The 15,526-nt window shown below is 44.1% G+C and overlaps 1 protein-coding gene across 10 annotated transcripts in view; it reads left to right on the top strand.

Annotated features, from left to right (window-relative positions):
* The window catches only part of LOC120727612 (receptor-type tyrosine-protein phosphatase S-like), a 68,484-nt gene that overhangs the window by 44,760 nt on the left and 8,198 nt on the right, over positions 1–15,526 (top strand). For 5 of the 10 annotated variants that reach the window (XM_040021984.1, XM_040021988.1, XM_040021987.1 and 2 more), the window contains 14 exons: positions 119–255; positions 511–655; positions 5,428–5,522; positions 6,474–6,727; positions 6,968–7,055; positions 7,265–7,483; positions 8,622–8,779; positions 9,559–9,573; positions 9,802–9,917; positions 11,641–11,738; positions 12,010–12,133; positions 12,611–12,786; positions 12,936–13,055; positions 14,952–15,106. In XM_040021984.1, the coding sequence (XP_039877918.1) occupies positions 119–255; positions 511–655; positions 5,428–5,522; positions 6,474–6,727; positions 6,968–7,055; positions 7,265–7,483; positions 8,622–8,779; positions 9,559–9,573; positions 9,802–9,917; positions 11,641–11,738; positions 12,010–12,133; positions 12,611–12,786; positions 12,936–13,055; positions 14,952–15,106 (1,900 nt within the window). Of the gene's footprint in view, positions 1–118; positions 256–510; positions 656–2,687; positions 3,006–3,110; positions 3,305–3,446; positions 3,474–3,728; positions 3,847–4,039; positions 4,691–5,427; positions 5,523–6,473; positions 6,728–6,967; positions 7,056–7,264; positions 7,484–8,621; positions 8,780–9,558; positions 9,574–9,801; positions 9,918–11,640; positions 11,739–12,009; positions 12,134–12,610; positions 12,787–12,935; positions 13,056–14,951; positions 15,107–15,526 lie in introns of all 10 variants that reach the window. The other 5 variants (XM_040021986.1, XM_040021991.1, XM_040021990.1 and 2 more) reach the window with 4 other exon arrangements.

Here is a 15,526-nt window from a genome sequence, read left to right as displayed (position 1 = left end):
CTTAATGAAACAGAGTTAAACATATAATAAATAATCTTTATGAATAGTGCAAAGCCAAGTATTAGTACTGCTGTAAGCCAAGGTCTTATTTGAGTGTGTTTTGTCCTGTTCCCTGCAGTCCCTGGCCAGCCAAGCAAGTTTAAAGTGGGTAAAGTGACAGACACGAGCATAGAGCTGACCTGGGAGCCTGTCCACAACAAAGAGAAAATCGTCAACTATGAGCTCCTCTACAAACCTGTCAAGTTTGGCAGCTTGGTAAGACCTCTTAGTCTTTTTTTAATAAATCCGTCTGCTGAGTGGATTTCTTATCAAGACAAAGGCTTGAAAGGGAGATAAAAGAAGATTTTTTAAAAGATTAACCCCAAAGTCCTGCACCCTTTTGTCTAGTGGTCGCACTCTCGGTCAACTTCTCTTCTCCAGCTCTTCTCTAATGTCTCTCTTTTTACTCTTTTCATCCCCCCCCCTCCCTCATCGTCGCACCTCTCTGCTCCCCTCTCTTCTCTCTCACAGGAGAAGCTGACCTTCGGGCCCAGGAATTCTTACACTGTGGAGGGTCTCAAAGCGAACACCGAGTACTCCTTCTCCCTGGCTGCCATCTCAAGCAAAGGCATCGGCGCTTTCACTAATGAACTGGTGCAGAGGACATCACAAGCCAGTACGTCTCGACTGAGCCGGATTCACACAGTGTTCCTGCACACACCAACGCATATCCCACAAATTCAAATTCTATTGTGTTTATTTATTTATTTATTTAATGTATTGTGCCGCGAATATCTTGGAAACATTTTGTCCTCCAAACGCTCTCACACACAGCTCATAGCGGTACATTTCCCTCAGCTCCCGGCCTGGTAAAACCTGGAAGCCGTCTCTGCATCTCTCCATGTGTCTCGTTTATCAACCCATACGTCCAGCCCCACCCCCTCCTCCAACCCATCCATCTCTGTTTGACCGTGCCTTTCTTCCACCCCTCAGCCTCTCTCTTTCTCGTACAGCCAAAACATCATGACAGATGGAGATGGAGCACCGATTAATGTTTCACTCTTCCTTTCCTTTGCCCTCTTTTCACTCTTTCCACTCTATCAGTGTCTAATGTCTTTGAAAGGGTGCAACTGTCTGCCACTTATTGGCTAGCAGCCAGTGGTCAGGAGCATTAAAGGATGGCGGGTAGCCTGCTATGTTGACAGGTAAGTGCTGGCCAGTCTGTATTTTACCCACGCTGAGCTTAGATTCTCTCCCTTGTCTCCTTTTCTCTGATTTCTTTGGGTTTTTTTCTATTTGTGTGCAATCACTCTTAGCCAATAAGAGTTAAATGAGTTCCACCATTTTGTTCTGACACCAAGTTATTTCATATCTGCTCTCAAGAAAGGATAACAGAAAAATGGTACAAGGAAAAGAATTTATAAAGTCGATATGAAAAGCCCCGCAGTTCACCGCGCCGTTTTCCTTTAAGTGGTAAGTACTTGCAGTCACCCATCAGACTGCGTTTAGTGGGGTTCTCTTCTCTCTTTACCCCCAAACGGAAAGAGTAACCAAGGTTGTGTACCAGAGGATGTTGGGGGGGGTGATATTTGGAAAAAGGGAAGGTGCTAGATAAGCAGACTATTTCATGCAGCAGAATTCATTTCCCAGGGAGGTTATGTGCGCTTTCTTATCGCCAAGCTTTGGTGCACATCTAGATTGTCCCCCGAGGCCAACAGAACAGTGGCTGTATGGCTGAGTGGATAGATACTTGAACCTGTCAGCTATGACTATTACACTCCCACACACACACGCACAAGCCTGGACCTCGGACATGCCCGCCTTTGTTTGTGTGTGTGTGTGTCTTACTTAAATGACATTATATTGGTTGAGCTATATCTGTGATTCGTAAATCTGTGGTGTCTTTTCGTGATTTCTGTTTCTGCACTCATGTCTGTGACAGTAAATATCCAAGCCTCTGTCTGATTCAGTGTCTGCAATTCATCATTCTAGCTTGACTTTCAATTTCCTGTCTTAGCTCCTTTTTTCCCCTCTGGGATCTCAGATTTTGTTTTGTGTTTGTTTTTCTTTTGTTTTTTTCTCCTTTACCTGCCTCCTAAATCCTTTCAGCACCGTATGAGATCTGGTTTAGTGTTTTGTTTTGTTTTTTATCTCCTGCTGCGATGTGTAAGACCTTTCTCTAGTCAGCCACAGTGAAAAATCTCACACCACCCTACCGTCTTGAGGACTCGAGGATTAGCCGGCTGGTCATGTGAAATGTATACATGTGTCTGTGCTGCCGTGCAGCTAGCTGTGCATCCCCATTTTTTGAAAGAGAACAGACATTTATCTGTTTTTAATTCATAAATCTCGAGCCTTTTGTGGCACTACCTATAGCCAGGGGATAAGATATAATCATTGACTGCTGGATGCACATTCTCCTTGGGTATAATTAAGTTGTCCACTTAGGGTCGATACTCTTGTCTCTGGGTTATTTCATTAGGCTCTCAGGCTAACATTATGCTTTTACATTATGTGGTTGCTCTCCCTTTTTTTTGCCCAATTCAGGTTTGTCCCAGTGTTATCTCTTTCAGTTCAGTTTACCTTAGTTTCTCATTGTTTCCTTTTTTTATCCTTATCTCCTGTCCTTTTGCTTGTATTTTCCCTTCTCCCGGGTCGTCTCTCCTAAACTCTTTGCCAATTGCCCTGCTTGCCCTTTGTCCAATCAGAGCCCTCAGCCGCACCAGAGGGTGTGTCCTGCGAGAGTGCCAGCTCCACCTTGCTGAGAGTAAGTTGGAGGCCTCCTCCAATGGAGGGCCAGAATGGCGAGTTGGCAGGTTATGAGCTGAGATACCAGAAAGTTTCTGGGGCAGGAGGTGGAGGTCTGGGTCTGGAGGTGAAAGACCTTCCTATCCCGGCCCAGCAGGGGCAGACAGTGGTAGAGGGGCTGGAGAAATGGAGTTGGTACAACATCACTATTGCAGCCTCCACCGCAGAGGGGACTGGACCCAGCAGCCCTGCTGTGCTCTGCAGAACAGACGAGGACGGTGAGCGTGAGAGCCGCAGATCAGACCTAAACATTACTGACTGCTAAGTTGATTATTTACTGGCTAGACCTTTGGTCACTTAATTAATTCCACACGTGTGCTCAGTTCCCGGCGCAGCCCCTCGTCAGGTGGATGTCCAGCCGCTGAACTCCTCGGCTCTCCGAGTCACGTGGCGCCCAGTGTTGCCACGGTTACGGCAAGGCCAGATCCGTGGCTACCAGGTGCATTTCAGCCAGGCAGAGAGCGGTGAATCACGCAACCTTCCCCGGATCAAAGACCTCTTATTGGACGAGTCTCAGGTGACAGCATAGCTAAATATATAAATGATTAAATGGTGTTCATTTGTTATATTCATCCTCCCTTTCTCCTCCGCTCCTTTGACTCACTCCTTCTCTCATCCGTCTCGGCTGCCTGTGGGGTGTGTCTCGTCTGTGGGATAAGATGGAGGAGGATGACGCGACTCAATATGTGAGTGCAGACTACCCGTCCTCTTCTCATTATAAATGAACCAATTATTAATGCATACAGCGCTATGCTGCTAATAGACCACAGATTTAATTATCAACTCTTATGTAAGTTTTCTTCTTTTCTTTTTTTTTTTGCTGATGCACAGTTCTTCCCCAAAAAAGGGGAATAAATCAATAAATACTGTCTTTTTTTCCTAAGATTGAAAGGAGTGAGTTTGCAGTATTTGATGGTGGTATTTTGTGTTTTCTCCCGCAGGAGCTGATTTTAGGAGATCTGAAAGCAGAGACTTTGTACTCTGTCTCTGTGGCAGCATACACCACCAAAGGGGATGGAGCACACAGCAAAGCCAAGCTGGTGCAGACCCCGGGGATTGGTAAGCATATGTCAAGTATACATTTCAGTGCCCCAGATTTAGTAGCATACTCAAGAATTGATCGTACAGTAAGCTGCGCCAGGAGATGGCAATAAATAAGCCGACAATCAATTCTAATTCTTCTGTATTTGCGTGATATATGTTTATCTCTATTCATTTTCTTTTTTTCTGCTGCCTACGCTGTTGCCTGCAGTGCCTGGTCCCCCCTCCCTTTGGGTGCGTCTGGGATCGAGCCCGTCAGTTGTGGTGCGGTGGGCTCCTCCGCTGGAATGCTCTGATAGCCGGGGGGCCCCGGTGGAAATCCAGGGCTACCGCCTACAGTTTGGCCTGAAGAATAGCTCTTTAGACACCACGGTGGATTTCACAAATCGTGAGAGAAACTTCACTGCGAGAGACCTCTCCCCAGGCTCCTCCTACATCTTTGTGCTCGCCGCAAAGAGCCGAGCAGGCTATGGAGATGTAGTCCAGCAGGAAATAACAGTCCCTATTTTTCCTCCCGTGGGATACCCCAAAATATCTGACTTTGTTAATGTCACTTGCTGCTCCCTGCAGTTGTCCTGGCTGCCCCCAACCCCAGAGGAGAGCAACGGTGTGATTACAGAGTACACTCTAGCCTACAAAGAGGCTGCACACACCCAACCCTCTGCTGACCCAGGCCCCTCCGCTTTTCCAACCCCCTTTGCTCGTCCACGGCTGATAGCGCTACCAGCAAGTGAGTCGAGCTACACCATCCTGGGCCTCAATCACAGCAAAGCTTACGAGGTGCAGCTCAGAGCCCACAACAAGGCAGGGCCGGGCCCCTTCAGCCCACTACTGGTGCGCCTCACCCTGTCCTTGGAAACAGGTAGGGCTGGCCTCCGGCCTCAGGAACACCTTTCTAAGCGCTGGTTCAACTTCACATCTCCCCTTACTGTGGATTTCACTCCAAAAACACTAAACTTAATGAAGTCTGGGCCAGTTCTTACAGGTCTGCCTCTCACCAGTGCACCTCAGAGAGGATGAGAACTGCAAAGTGCGGGACACAACTACTCTCCCCAATCTCCTCCACTCACTCACTTATACCTTCATCACCTACCCTTCACCACCAATGGAAGCAGGCTGAATGTTAATGGATGTTTGCTTCAAGAGCACTGCTTATCACAAACCCTCAGGTAAAAGTCAATACAGGGCTCGGATATACAGTATCTAATAGCGAAGGTAAGTGTTCAGTCTGATTTGAAGCGAAAACCGGCGTCTGGCGCTGTATCTGCAGGTAAGCTTTTTTTATCTGATAGACCTTCACTACCACCTTTTCCAAAGGCTTTGCTGAAGTCTGAGTCTAACAAACACAACCTTACACTCTAACAACGTGGCATGTCACATTTCTGCAGCCAGTCTGTCTTTTACTTGTACTTATTACTCTTGCCATCCACTTTCCTCATCACCTGCCTATCCTCCTAACCATCATGTCTTTCCCCCTCCTCATCAACTGACCGGGCTGTTCTCCATTTTTACAGGTCGAGAAAAGCAGAGGACGCCGCGATTTTAATAAAACGCTTCATCACGAGTGACTCTCTGCCTGTTTGTTTCTTCACTTCGCAGATGTGCCGAGGAATTTTTCGGTCAATCTGGCCACTGAGACCAGCGTTCTTCTTACCTGGGAGTTTCCAGAGACTAGCAACCCCTATCGCTTTACTGTATGTTGAATGACACGTGCAGTGCCTCATTTTGTTACGTAAAACTCTAATGTTTTAACGTTTGTGGGATCCTTAAGATTATAATACTCAGCTTTATTTGGGTCAAGTTTTTGGAAATTATAGAGTGCATTTTAAATAGCAAGAGTTAATTACAGATCAGCACATTGTAGGACAAACAACATCTCAGACATGCAGAAAAAATGTATGACAGGAAAGAGGATAGAAACTATTTAAATAAAGCGTGAAATACTGAGTAACACAGATCTAATAAAAATGTATAAAATTAATATATAAAAAGAACACAAATAAAAAGCAAAACAGGCAATATTTTTTAAAATCCAAGATTGATCAAATAAAAAATGTGAAATTTAAAAACACTTATGAGCTGCTGACTCATTTTTAAAATATTTTTAGCATGCATGACCCCGACACAATAATACACCCACAGATCTACCCACAGGCATTCATGTGGAATTTCTCTGGACTATGAGAAGTTCAATTAAACTGAGCATTTACTGAATATAGCAAAATCCATCTACCAGCACTTTAAAGTGCACTTATTATCTCATTTATTGAATCCAGAAAAGAGGTTTACTGGGATTATATCCCTTGCTAATAACTGACTAGGTTTACTAACTCCTAGTTTACACTGGTCCTGGCTAAGAATAGTTTAGCACACATTCCTCCAATAAAACGTCAGAAAGGGCATCTGGTATAAAAAATAAAAAAAAAACTAAATCTGCCGAAGTGAATGTGCAGAGCCCCCCGCTGTGATGACCCCTTAGGAGCAGCTGAACGCAATTTTAGTTCAAACTCTCAAACAAACCCATCAAAAAACTTTATTCAGGGCGTTTTACAAATGTTCCTTAATTTAGTTCTATAGCATTAAATGACTATTTAAACAGCACACAACATAAAGATTAGCTTCACCAACTCTTTCCCACCCTTCAGGTTGAATATAACCGTCAGAAAATGGAGGTGGACGCTCGCTTGAGAAAGGCAGTCATCCCAAACCTTCAGCCTAACACGAGCTACGACTTTAAAATCACTGCTCCTGAGGGGAACCCTGGAGGCCTTCGCCATCGCATCTCTGCTAAGACATCCCCAACGATCACCATCCGCCGCCCTGAGATCGACCGCACTCGTGACTCCGAGACCACCGTGACGCTAATCTTGCCATCACTGGAGAATCGCAGTCCCATCAAGTAAGGCTGAAAGACTGAGCCTTAGATGCTCTTACACGCCTTGAAAACGTTGTCATGTCATATAGGGGTGACAGTCATCTGACTTGCTGTGTTCAAGTCTGGTGATTACAGTCACGGTAACAGTACGGGGCACTGATGATAACAGTACATGACTGCTCTAACGTGAAAATAGTTACAGACAGTTTACTATTGTGCGACTGCAGCTGTTGTTATGTTGTTTGTCCTCTTGCGCTCCTACAGGAATATTTATGTTGTTGTGGTTCCGCTGCGAAGGCCCCGCGGCGTCATCAGACACCTCAAGAGTCCAGACGAAATGGACCTAGAGGAGGTGAGAACCACAACAATAACAGCACCCACTGATGTCTGAGCCTGCGAGGAGGAAAAGACCTATAAACACACACAATCCTATCTCTGAGAACTCCTGGCAACGCTTACCCTTTTTAATTCAATATCAGTGTTTAAACATTAGTCACAGTTATTGGAGCGGCTTATTTTGCTTGTCTGTGTCTTTTCTCTCTTTCTCTTTCTTTCTTTTAGCTGTTAAAAGACATCAGTCAAAGGCAGAAGGATACTCGACAGCAGAAGCAGGTGGACTTGCGCCGGGCTTACATCACAGCCCGTTTCACACCTGCCATCCTGCCGGCTTTCTTCACCCTGGGGGACCAGCTGGACTATGGCGGCTTTGAGAACCGAGCTCTAGAGCCAGGGCAGGAGTACGTCTTCTTCATTCTGGCTGAGCTGAACTCCACATCCGGGGTATGAAAGACACTACTTTACATGTCTTTTCCCTGTTTTTTTTTTTTTTTTAAAACTGCTCCCACATTCCAGGCTGTCCGCGTTTCTCTCCTGCAGGCTGTCACTATACATTGTAATCAATACGGCCGAGCTGCTAAAACAATAAAATGCCCATCAGTCAAAGTGTTGTAAGCAAAAGGCAATAACCCTCACATACTTCCATCACCACTGCTAATAAAGAGTGAGTGTACCCGCTGTGGCAGTGGAAGAAATATTGCCTCACGCACCCCTGCTATGTATGTGCATTCAAACTGGAATAGACATAAATATACAACTTAAAATTAGACTAGGGTCTTTATATTAGATTTTTTTCATTATTGGATCCCTTCTAGCGCAGGGGATGCTCTTCCAAACTTCTGCAGAACTAATAAAAAGCAACAGTTCGAGCAACAGTAAGGTTAGGTACATTTTTTTGAGCTACTGTCTAAAATGCTGAGGAAAAATAAAGGCACAAATGCCTGCACATTATATGACTGATCACAATTATACGGACATGTTTTCAGTCTAATGCAATCCAGTGCAACAGCTCAGCAATCACTGACCCTGTTTTACTTTTGCAAAAAAAAAAAGAAAAACCTGAGAGAAAAAACAAACGATTCGACTCTACACTTACTTCTCTGTGTCATAGTCTTTAGAATGACATGACAAAAAGAGCAAGAGAATGAAGGCCGATAAATAAATATTTGCCAAAACACATCAAAAGAGTGTTAAATAAATTTTAAAAATAACCAGTCTTATCATCGGTATTGTCACTACGGGAGCAGGATGGATGAGAAGCAGTATTTTGAATGGCACAAATCAAACAGAGATGCATTGGAGTGAAGATCTCACTCAGCCTGAAGAATGTGGGGATTTGTATTGAGGAAACACCAGGCTCAGGTTTTCAGGTTCTCTCCAGTTTTCCTGGTGATCCTAATCCACACCTGCTGCAGTAATCCACAGAGATAGAGAGTGCATCAAATTGGAATTTAGTCTCAGGTGTTCACGGTAGACCAAAGTAAAACACAAAAAAATAAAATGCCCTTTTTTGTGACTGCCTGTCCACAATTTTGTGATCATCTTCTTCTGTGGTGTTTTTTCGTTTACGTTTTTTTTACAGAAGATGTACGTGGCCAGCCCGTACACAGACCGCGTGATTGCCCCGGACTCAGACCCGCAGCCATTCGATGCAGGTGACGGTCTGATCTGGGTGGTTGGACCAGTCCTGGCTGTAGTCTTCATCATCTGCATCGTTATCGCCATCCTCCTGTACAAAAAGTGAGTGGGATGGACTTCATAAAAATAAAATGTCAAATTTTCCAACCATGACGCTAACTCACACTCTTGGTCACACTGGGTAAATGCCACAGCAGCTTTGATTATGACTCTTCAAGGATAAGACTGACTTTAGTCAAAACTTTTCACAATGCCATCAAACTCCATGAAATGCGCAGAAATCTTTTCATGCGTTTCAGCCTCGCTGTTTGTGAATATTCATTCTAACTGAATATGTCAATCTTTGAAGATGTCCCACACATATAATACATTATATATTTAGGGACTGTATTTTTTGGCAAACAATTATGTGTCAGCGACTATTTACAGCAACTAGAGTAAAATACATTTGTGGTTGCTAGTGAGTATTTACAGCAGCGCGATTATGCGTCAAAACTCGAGTCAAGATAAACGACGGTGCCATTACTTATCGTCCATGTTCCAGCTGCGCCCGTGTGGCTCACTGATGGGTTTTAGACAGTGCAGCAACATTAAGCATACACACTCAGGTACTATGCTTATATCCTTGTTGCACCTCCTGCTGTTATACTCTTCCACGACAGCTCAACATTCACCAAATTCTCTATGAATTTGGAAATTTTGTTCATTCCTCAGACAGCCATCAAGCAGTCTGACCCTGCTGTAAGCCTGTGATATCTGCTGCAAGACTTCAAGCATTTGAATGCTAATGCAAATTATTGATTTTCCTCTCTAACAATCTGTCCATTTCCTTCCCTTTCTTCCTCTAATTATTCCTGCCCATGCTCCCGTTTCACTGGAAGCAGCAAACCTGACAGGTAAGATTAAACCAATGTCAAGCTCTTTGTACATTTTAACCCACAGTAATTACAAGATACCAGATGCTGTACAAAGAACTTGTACAAGGACTTAAACACTGTATCTGTTAATGCTGTGTTTACGCGAATCAAGCGGCCATGCTAATGACGTGTCAGTACCGAGCCTGCTTTCCTGTCCCCGGTTTGTTTGCATGTGCTAATTGCTCTTTTGACTCACTGGTGTTTCAGCAGTAAGCGCAAAGACTCTGAACCTGGAACCAAGAGCCTTTTGAGCAACGCCGAGATGATGGCCCATCACCCGACCGATCCCGTGGAGATGAGACGCATTAACTTCCAGACTCCCGGTAGGCAGCGTGCGCCTCCACGGGTACCTGAAGAAACACTTTTTGTTCTGAACGATAAAATCTACTTTTGATTGCTCATCGTTTGAAAATGAAATATTCATGCCGGCAGTTTTATTCCTGGTAGAAACCCACAGACGAGATTGAGAAAGTTTTCCTCCTCATCACAGCCAACACATACCTGGCAGCTTCTAGTCGTTTCTGAGATCAAAATGGCTTCTACCCAGGTAGTACAGTCACTGCTTAGTCACGGCTGAGTCATCACGGTGTGACAAAATCTGATTATCTCCGCTCGCCCACAATCCACATGCCAAGCTGCAGAAAGTAGCATCAGAACAAGCAGAAATGACAGAAATCTGCCTTATCAATCTTGAATGTTTAGAGCTCAGAGCGGATTCTCAGAAGTTATGCTGTGGGTTAACAGTGATCATTTGTAAAGCAATTGGCTCTCTTCTCGCCAGCATAACCAACCAAAGCCTCACTTTGAAGTAAATACACAGATTTTGCTGCTTCCCACCCCCTACCGAGCGAGATCTAACAACACAGCTGCTTCGGTCGAGGCAACGGGCCAATGAGGCTTCGCTTTCACTTCTTCCCGTTCAGTTAGCACCATCCTAATAACACATGACCTGAAGGAATTTAATCACCGCTCTCGGTGTATTTTTTGTGGTTGCAATTTATAGAAGCGTTTCGGGGTCCTTGTTGAAAAAGGTGGCGAGATGTGTCACCACAGAGAAAGGTCACCTGCCAGGATATTAAAGGGCAAATGAGAAAGATTTTTATTTAATCAATAGATAAAGGTCTAAAGTTTCTTTTTTCCCCACATGTTCCTGGGAAGCAAAGAATCCCCCTCCCCACACACACACACTCTCACACATACAGAAGAAAGCACTTCAGAGCTTCTTTCATCATGAGAATTTTTCATGCTCGCGTGGCAGCAACCTTGACGCTCCCTCCTCGCCCACTTCTTCTCCCCTGAGATTTGTGCTTTTGAGACGCTGAAATTTGTTTCCAACAAAACCGGCCGATCCTATCTGAGGTCATTCCGGTGCCGACTTGAACGTTTTGTCGTGCTTACCTGCGGGTGCTGCAGTGCCTGCCTTTAGAGAAAAATCAGCGTTGATGTGAGCACGTGTTTGACGGCTGTAGCAGCACAGCGCGTCAAATGCTTTTCATAGTGCATCTGCGTGCATTATAAATCACCCAAACATCGAGAATGCGTTCTGGAATCTGGCATCGTGAAATCTGTTTATTGCACACAGAGTTTGTGTTAGTTTGATTTATTGTTGAAAGTGTTTGCCTTTTGAATGGGGAATAGATTGCTATAGCTTCTCTAAAGAAACGACTGTACGAGGCAGAGGTTGCTTCCTTTGTGTGCATCAATGCGCGCGCGCGTGTGTGTGTGTGCGTGCGTGCGTGCGTGCGTGCACCGCCCTCCTAATTAGTGTTCTGTCTGTGTTTGTTTTCTCTGAGTCGCTGCTCCTCTGATCACAGAGAAAGCAATTTATCAAAGAAAAACAATTTACAAACAAACAAACCTCGCCTCACTTTGTCCGCGCACATGGATCAAAATTGATTTTCTGCCTCAGCGTGTTCCTTAATGATATGTGATGTTGTCTGATTGTATAATTATCGTCGCATCTTTGCATATGAGTGATGTCGAGCGGCAGCAATTTAGGTCGCTGAGCTGAAGTCTGCGTGACCTCTGACCCTCATTGTAACGCAGGAATGATGAGCCATCCTCCCATCCCCATCAGCGAGCTGGCTGAGCACATAGAGCTGCTGAAAGCCAACGACAACCTGAGACTCTCCCAGGAGTACGAGGTGAGAAATACTGTATATTATCATTCCATATAATAAATAGATACCATCCTGTTATTTGGCGATGTTAAGCCTGTTAAGCCTTCATAAAGCAAATGTTACTTAACATTTGTTTACCTGCGTGCAGGCTGCTTGTTCATGATTTATTCAGCAGCGCAATTTATTGCTGTAACTCGTCTACATTACAGAGTGCTCTCTTTCCATTATCCTCAAATGCACCACTAAATATGCCAGCACACGCTATTAATGCACGTATTTTGTTGCTCTCTCGCAGTCAATCGACCCGAGTCAGCAGTTCACCTGGGAACACTCCAATCTGGAAGTTAACAAGCCCAAAAACCGCTACGCCAACGTCATAGCGTACGACCACACCAGAGTCATCCTGTCTCCCATAGATGGTGAGGATTTGCTGGAAATGAATGTCAATTAAAGAAGATTGTGAGAGTTCCTAATGGAGGGGGCGGGGCATGTTTGAGCTGACGGGTGGGTGCATAGCACACAAAGAGTTGGTATGGGGAGAGTGGTGCGAGAGCTACATGATAGATGAAATCTGAATTTGCGAACAGTGCTGAGACCAACTGTGTGCAGTGGCATGAGACTGACAAACAGCGCGAGTGCATCCAAGTGCAGCCCGCTCTCCTCCAGAACAAGGAGGAGGGGAATGGTTTTGATCTGGAGCTCATGAATTTACACCGACAGATTCTTGTTTGTTTGCTGTCGTCCACTAGTCATCCAGCAGCCTGTCTGCTGGAAGCCACGGCTGTCAGAAACAAACAGTTCGTTAGGCTGTTGGATGTCATACACGGGGGTTAATTTATTGTGCCACTTGCGCAGATTGCAGTTTAGCAAGAGACTCAGAAGTGTCTCGCTTGCAGGTATCCTGGGCAGCGACTACATCAACGCCAACTACATTGATGGCTACAGGAAGCAGAATGCCTACATCGCGACGCAGGGGCCGCTGCCAGAGACGTTCGGGGACTTTTGGAGGATGGTGTGGGAGCAACGGGCTGCTTCTGTCGTCATGATGACACGCTTGGAGGAGAAGTCACGGGTAAGAAAGCAAGACCTTACCCACTGACCCACATCTGCAATTTCAATTATCCAGAGTCATACTGCATACATGAAACTGAAGAAGAACATCGCTTTTCTTCTGAGAACTGCAGTACCGATGAGGCTAATGCTTTTCTTTGATCCTCGCAGATCAAGTGCGATCAGTACTGGCCGAGTCGTGGCACGGAGACATACGGGATGATCCAGGCCACGCTGCTGGACACAATGGAGCTGGCCACTTTCTGTGTTCGCACCTTCTCCCTGCATAAGGTACATTATTTCACGCCTCCTGTTCCACCTGTGTGCCCCTCGATTCACTTCTCTGCCCTCACCTCCCTTAAGTTTACGGACATATCCACAGAGAACAGCTTTGATCTCTTGAACTTACAATTTGGAAGCAGGAGCAACTGAAGTAATCATGAGCGAGCAGCGCGTGTGGACACAGAGGATAATAGATTAGTCTGGGCTTCGTGGAGTGTTCAAACCAGGCCAGCCTCCCTGTGTCAGGGACTGTGATTTGATCTCTGTTGGAGGCAGAGCAATTTCTTGTGGCACAGGGCTAATCTAGGACCGTCAGACTGGCACGTCTCTCTCTGGCCTACTTACAAACAGAAACTAGGCCAGCTGTAGTTTCCAAGTAATACTCCACCTCTCGAAATTTTTGTTTATGTGTTGTAAAATGTTGCGTTAGATCAACAAATGACTAAGAGAATAATAATAGTAGGCTGAAGTACTTTTATGTACGAAAAGCTTCTTTCAGCTGCTCACCTTTTTTACAGCGGATGTCCTTACCCAGCCAGCCCCCTTATGTTAGGCTGGGGACCAACAGTGGGAGCAATAGATGTGTATCTGATGTGTTCTTCCTGCATCATCATAATAATGTTGGTCCAGCATCAGCATTGCAGCTGACAAATCGCATTGTTGTGATGTCATAGCTTTGCAATGTGGAGTCGAAAAAACCCCACTCTCTTAATATAAAACTCTTTTGGATCAAGTAGTCGGTATTTCAATAGTTTTCTATACAACATGGTAAACGTATGATTAAACTGAGGTTTGTTGTTAGCCACATTTAGCTTACTCATCTTGGTTTGGTAGTGATAGTTTTTAATAGCATTAGCTAATGTCTTGGCTAACGCTAACTGAATACTCATGCAATATTGTTGTGATGATGTAGGAATAACACCAATACTGGGTTATCAGATTATCAGTCCTCTTTTTGATATTGGGATTGTGCTTTTCTCTTTCCCCTGTGAACTAGGGACATGTTGTGATGTTTTGTCGCTATCCATACATAAAAAAGTTAGCAAACATGCTAACTCCTACATATCAAAATAACCCTTTGTTTCTTGTTTTCAGTTCAATTATTTTGAGTAAATTCTTTTCGTCTTAAGACCAGTGGTCAGTTTTGTGTTTTTAAATGCAGATCCCTGTGAACTTTGATTACGCATTAAATAATTTGCATGAATAAAAACATGTATAAATTTACATTAATTTTAGAGGAAATTTCTGGGATCAAGATTTAATCCGTGTTTGTTTTTAAATTACATTCCTACCAAAATAAGAAACTGGTAGGTTTATGAATTTTATTAAGCATCTGATTTCTTTGCTTCATTTGCATTCGGCTTTGTATCTATTGCATCTTATTATAGTCATAGTTTAATGTGTGTACACACCTTACTCAGTTTCCACTTTTTCTAACACATCAAATATTCTATCTGTCTTAAAACTGATTATTTGGTACATTTGCTAAAAGTCTGACTAATCCCGTTATAGCCACTAAGTTAAAAACATTATCTTTCCTATTTGGTTTAAATTCTGTATCCTGTGAGATTTCTCTCAAATAAAATCATTCCACTTTTCTTTCTGCATTGCTCTACAAATCCTCCTCCAGGTTTTAACTGTACTATTGACACACTCATTTTATTCCCAAAGGAAATTATTGAACCATTTCATTCCTAAGCTCAAGATGGTTTTTGGAACACACACTTGCAATAATAGATAATTAATCTTTTCAAAGATGGTTAAATTTAACAACTTCCACCTCTTTTGTTTAATCATCTTTTTTTATAAGAGTCTCTGCTAATGAAGCTTACAAATGTCGCCATACAAGTTGTTTTGGCTTCAGTGACACTAACCTCAGTTTTTCTCACATGTTTCTCACATCAGAGTGGAAGCAGCGAAAGGCGAGAGGTGCGTCAGTTCCAGTTCACAGCCTGGCCCGATCATGGCGTGCCAGAGTATCCCACCCCCTTCCTCAACTTCCTACGCAGAGTCAAAGCCTGCAACCCCCCTGATGCTGGACCTATCATTGCTCACTGCAGGTATGCTCACACCCACATTTAATCTATCTTGGAGATAAATAGGATCAATGCTGCTTTCATCATGACTGTGAAGCTTTATTGAGGGAGCGTTTAACTTGGAAAAATGACTGGGAAAGTGGCTGATTTGCTACGCTAATTTCGTCTGAAGGTAACAATATCCGACCCTTGCGGAGCTCACTAAATTTCACAGCTGTTTGATCTGCAAAATGCTGAAGAGATTGAAAATTGCATTTTCACTGGTTGGTTATGCTGGGAACTGTTTCTTGGCTGAGTACAGAAAATTCCTTAATTCTCCAGTGGTCAACAGAAATAGTATGAGAGGACTTGCTATCATTGCATAGGATGCAATGTAGCCACTGGAAAAATACAGTTTGTCCTGTTCATTCTTTATATTTTTAGTAGATTATATCATTTCGGCTA

The sequence above is a fragment of the Simochromis diagramma genome, unplaced genomic scaffold (assembly GCF_900408965.1).
Source record: "Simochromis diagramma unplaced genomic scaffold, fSimDia1.1 OVJJ01000205.1, whole genome shotgun sequence".
NCBI lineage: Eukaryota > Metazoa > Chordata > Actinopteri > Cichliformes > Cichlidae > Simochromis > Simochromis diagramma.
Note: the sequence above shows the minus strand (reverse complement) of the source record. Positions and strands in the feature narration are given on the sequence as shown.